Here is a 3,726-nt window from a genome sequence, read left to right as displayed (position 1 = left end):
AAAAACTGATATATCAGTACTGGAAGAAAATTTAGCAATTCAGAATTTTGAAGAAATTTGGAAATAGAGGAATTCAAAAGTTTGCATAAAGTGAAAACAATCCCGAAATTTAAACAATTTGAACAAAGTTCGAAAAAAAGTAAGATTTAAAAAATCTGAGAGATACATGTTTTCATTATTAAATGACAGTACCAATTATGAGGGAGACAGTGCTTTTGGGAAGCTGCAAATCTTTGTAAATCTCATTTCAAGGTTTTATTAGAAGTTCATTTTTTACAACTACCATGCTAACTTTAGGTGCACTCTGATTGACCACCAAATATAATAATCCGCCAATAATATGTTAGGTAAAAGGCGTGATAAATATCTATCAGATTAGAATGTCGGTTTTTTTAGAAGAAACTGCCAGGACAATCATAGAAATTGGATATTAACTTATAATTTGAAACAATAAACAAAGTTAACAATGGAAAAACCTCCAGCAATTATTCAGCTACTGCTAAAAATAGTTTAAATATACATACAATTAACTGCAGCTCAAACTTTTCAATATCAAAAACAAATATGATTAATCAGATTATATTCAAAATACGATATTAACAAACACTAGTAAAATTAAATAGATTGAATGTTTTACAATTAATTCTATCGCAAATATGCAACAAATTTCAAAGATAGAAAGTGCTGGAAAAGAAGTTAGGAAATATCAAATTATAAGGGAGAATTTTGACTGGAGTAAAGCAAATATTGTGTTAGCATAAAGTGAACAATAAAAACATTTGAACGGAAATGATCTGAGGAAAGGAAGATGAAATATTACAAAATTCCCAGCAATCATAAAGCAATATTTTGATAACGGAAAAAAAGAAAATACGGCTTCTTTCTTGCAGCCTAACAAGTGGACTTTACGATATATCCAATTTTGCTCATGTATTTTCAATTTTTGATTGTGAACAACGAATGATGTTAGGCATAAATGTGAAATTCTCGAAATTCCCAAAATCATTCTCTATGACAATTTTTCTGGGAGAAAAAAAACATATAGTTCTTGTTATTTGTATTGTTGATTGAGAAAGAATAAAATTCGATATATACAGGGTCAAAAAAGTTATTAATAAAAAAAAATACATAAAAAAATGCGGTAAATAGAAGTACACGGAAAAAGCACTGAAGTTTTCATGAAACAAAAGTAGAAAAAGCTCTTCTTGCATACAAAAATATAATTAAACTACTATTTTGAAAACAAGCGAATATTATTGATGATTATTAACTTAGGACAGTATGCGATAAGAGTTAAGTTGAATGGAAAACATACCTAGAAATATAACTAAACTACCGAAAAAGACAAAAAAATTTTCAATTTTACTGACACAAGAATAATAATAATAAAAGATGACAATAAATATTGCAATGTCAAACATATAATAAACAAAAATGTAAACAATAGACAAGTAAAAAAATGACCAGCAAACATGCAGACAAACAAACATGCAAACGCTATAAAAATAGAATAAAATTTAGATTTAACAAATATAAATGCTTTACAACAATCCAAATATTTGACTGTTATAGATGACACAACAGTGAAACGAGCCAGTATTTACAAAATATTATAATTAGTACCATCTTTCCGACCAAATGAATTAATTTATAGATGACGAATAGATGGCGGTAACAGATGAAGATATAGATAATCTAAAAATGCAACCACTTCAAACTTTTGGATTTTAACTTTTTTAGAGGTGACAAAGACTGAGATAAACTCCAACAATTAAAATAAACATCAAGTATTTAATAGCGTCAGTATCCTCTGACATCAGATCTCTAAATTTTCATCATTATAAATAAAGTTAGTTCAACAAAAGAACTGACAATTAAATTTCATCTACTCCAGAAACCTCAGCAATAATTCTTAACTTTAAATAATAAAGACTTATTGTAATTTGAACTATCAAAACTACAAAATACCATGGACTTTTAGAAGTATTCTAAAAAATTAAAAATACATCTTAAAAATTAAAGATAAAAAAAATTGACAAGTATTTAAATCATTTAAGTTTCAACTACCTAAATTTAAACTATTTAAACCGCATAACACGTTAAAAAGTCATCTAAAATGAAAACATCCGTGTTTTGAATGGGAATAAAAACATCATAAAGTAAACAAAATTAGTAAATACGCCAATAATATGAACATATAATTATATAAGCAGCAAAGATATAAGAAAAATAGCCAAAATTAATTACAGTCACATGAAAAACTCTAAAATCAAAATTAAAGAAAAAAAGAATAAACACACATGAAATTTGCAGCAAACAAACATTACTTTAATCCGATGTAGTTAAAATCATTAATACAAGGATAAAATTAGTAACAGCGAAAAAAGAATACATCTAAAACAGATGCCATCAAGGAGAAAGAAGTATGAGTAACTGCAAACACAAATAAAATGGAAAACTAATAATATAGACCACATAAGTATAAACAACAAACAAAAAAGATGAAACAATTTTTTCTCTTTCTTTTTTTTTATTTTTTCTTTTTTTTACTTTTATTTTTATTTATGTCTTTTTTTCATTTTTATCATTTTTTTCTTTGTTTCACTTTTTTCCTTTTTTCTGTTTCTTTTTTTAATATTTCTTTTTATTTCATTGTCTGTCTTCATATTTTTTTATTTTTATTGTCTGTCTTCATATTTTTTTATTTTTCGGTTCTTTTTTCTGTTTTTTGATTTTTTTGCTCTTTTTTTTGGTATTTTAAAACATGAATCAAAAAATAATATTAACAGAATAAAGTCAAAAAAAAACAGGAGCAAAAATCACAACGACAAAACAAGGGAATTTAATGCGGCAAAAGAATTTTCGCCATGATCAGATAATTTGAGGACGCACTTTTCTCGAATTTATCAAGCGGATTTAAAATTTAAAAAAAAAATCGCTGCTGAGCAAGGGAGATCAAAAATTCAAAGGAAAATCAAAAAGGGGAATCTAAAAATTCAGGAGTTTTGTTGTGATTTTTTGAGAATAACAAAATGAGAATAACAAAAATTGGTGAATTAATAATACAAAATACATAATAAGTAACTTTAATTCTAAAGAAAACAACAAATAGAACGAGAAAATTAACAAAACCGTAAAAAATGAAAAATGGAAAAAAAATCAGCAGCAAAAAATAAATGACCTGCGTGAAGAGAACACTGAATTAGCGTGCGGCATATTAATGAAATGGCCGCATTTCTGGCAAAAGCCTGAAACAGATATATTATACTGAAAATGTTCAGATAAACTTTCGTTAAATAAAATTCCTTCAAAAACTGCGCTTAATCTAAGCAATAATATTTCAAGTTGAATTTACCAGTTTGTCAATGCATTTTGGCGGCGTGAATCCCTATCTCTTTAGCGTCCCGAATTCTTTAGGACACATGCCGCATTCTGAAAAGATGACATGCATTAGAAGAAAACATCTATACAAATCATCCGTATCAAATTTAAATGTAGTGATAAAATAAGTTTAACTTACCAATTATTACCGACCCATCAGCATTCCTAATCACTGTGTACGGATCGATTTCTGGCACAACCAGCAGCTCTTGATATTGTGCCGGCAAACCTTCCACTACCGGCATATGGAAGGCCTCCGGACTCGCTGGTTCCACCTCGCGGCCTTGTCGCATTAGAATTGGGATTCGCACGGTTCTGGAATGCCTGAAACATGTATTCATAAGC

At 28.0% G+C, this 3,726-nt stretch overlaps 1 protein-coding gene across 1 annotated transcript; it reads right to left on the bottom strand.

The window, feature by feature from the left end:
• Nucleotides 1–3,388: 3,388 nt before the first annotated feature.
• LOAG_18801 (hypothetical protein) lies at nt 3,389–3,722 on the bottom strand (the record flags this gene model as incomplete). Its single annotated transcript, XM_020451463.1, has 2 exons — nt 3,389–3,432; nt 3,521–3,722. 2 exons carry the CDS (start codon nt 3,720–3,722, stop codon nt 3,389–3,391), a joined length of 246 nt encoding a protein of 81 aa, XP_020304749.1.
• Nucleotides 3,723–3,726: the final 4 nt, after the last annotated feature.

Source organism: Loa loa, assembly GCF_000183805.2.
Source record: "Loa loa unplaced genomic scaffold supercont3.542, whole genome shotgun sequence".
NCBI classification, from domain to species: Eukaryota; Metazoa; Nematoda; class Chromadorea; order Rhabditida; family Onchocercidae; genus Loa; species Loa loa.
The sequence above is the reverse complement of the archived record's forward strand: the minus strand, read 5'-3'. Positions and strand labels throughout refer to the sequence as shown.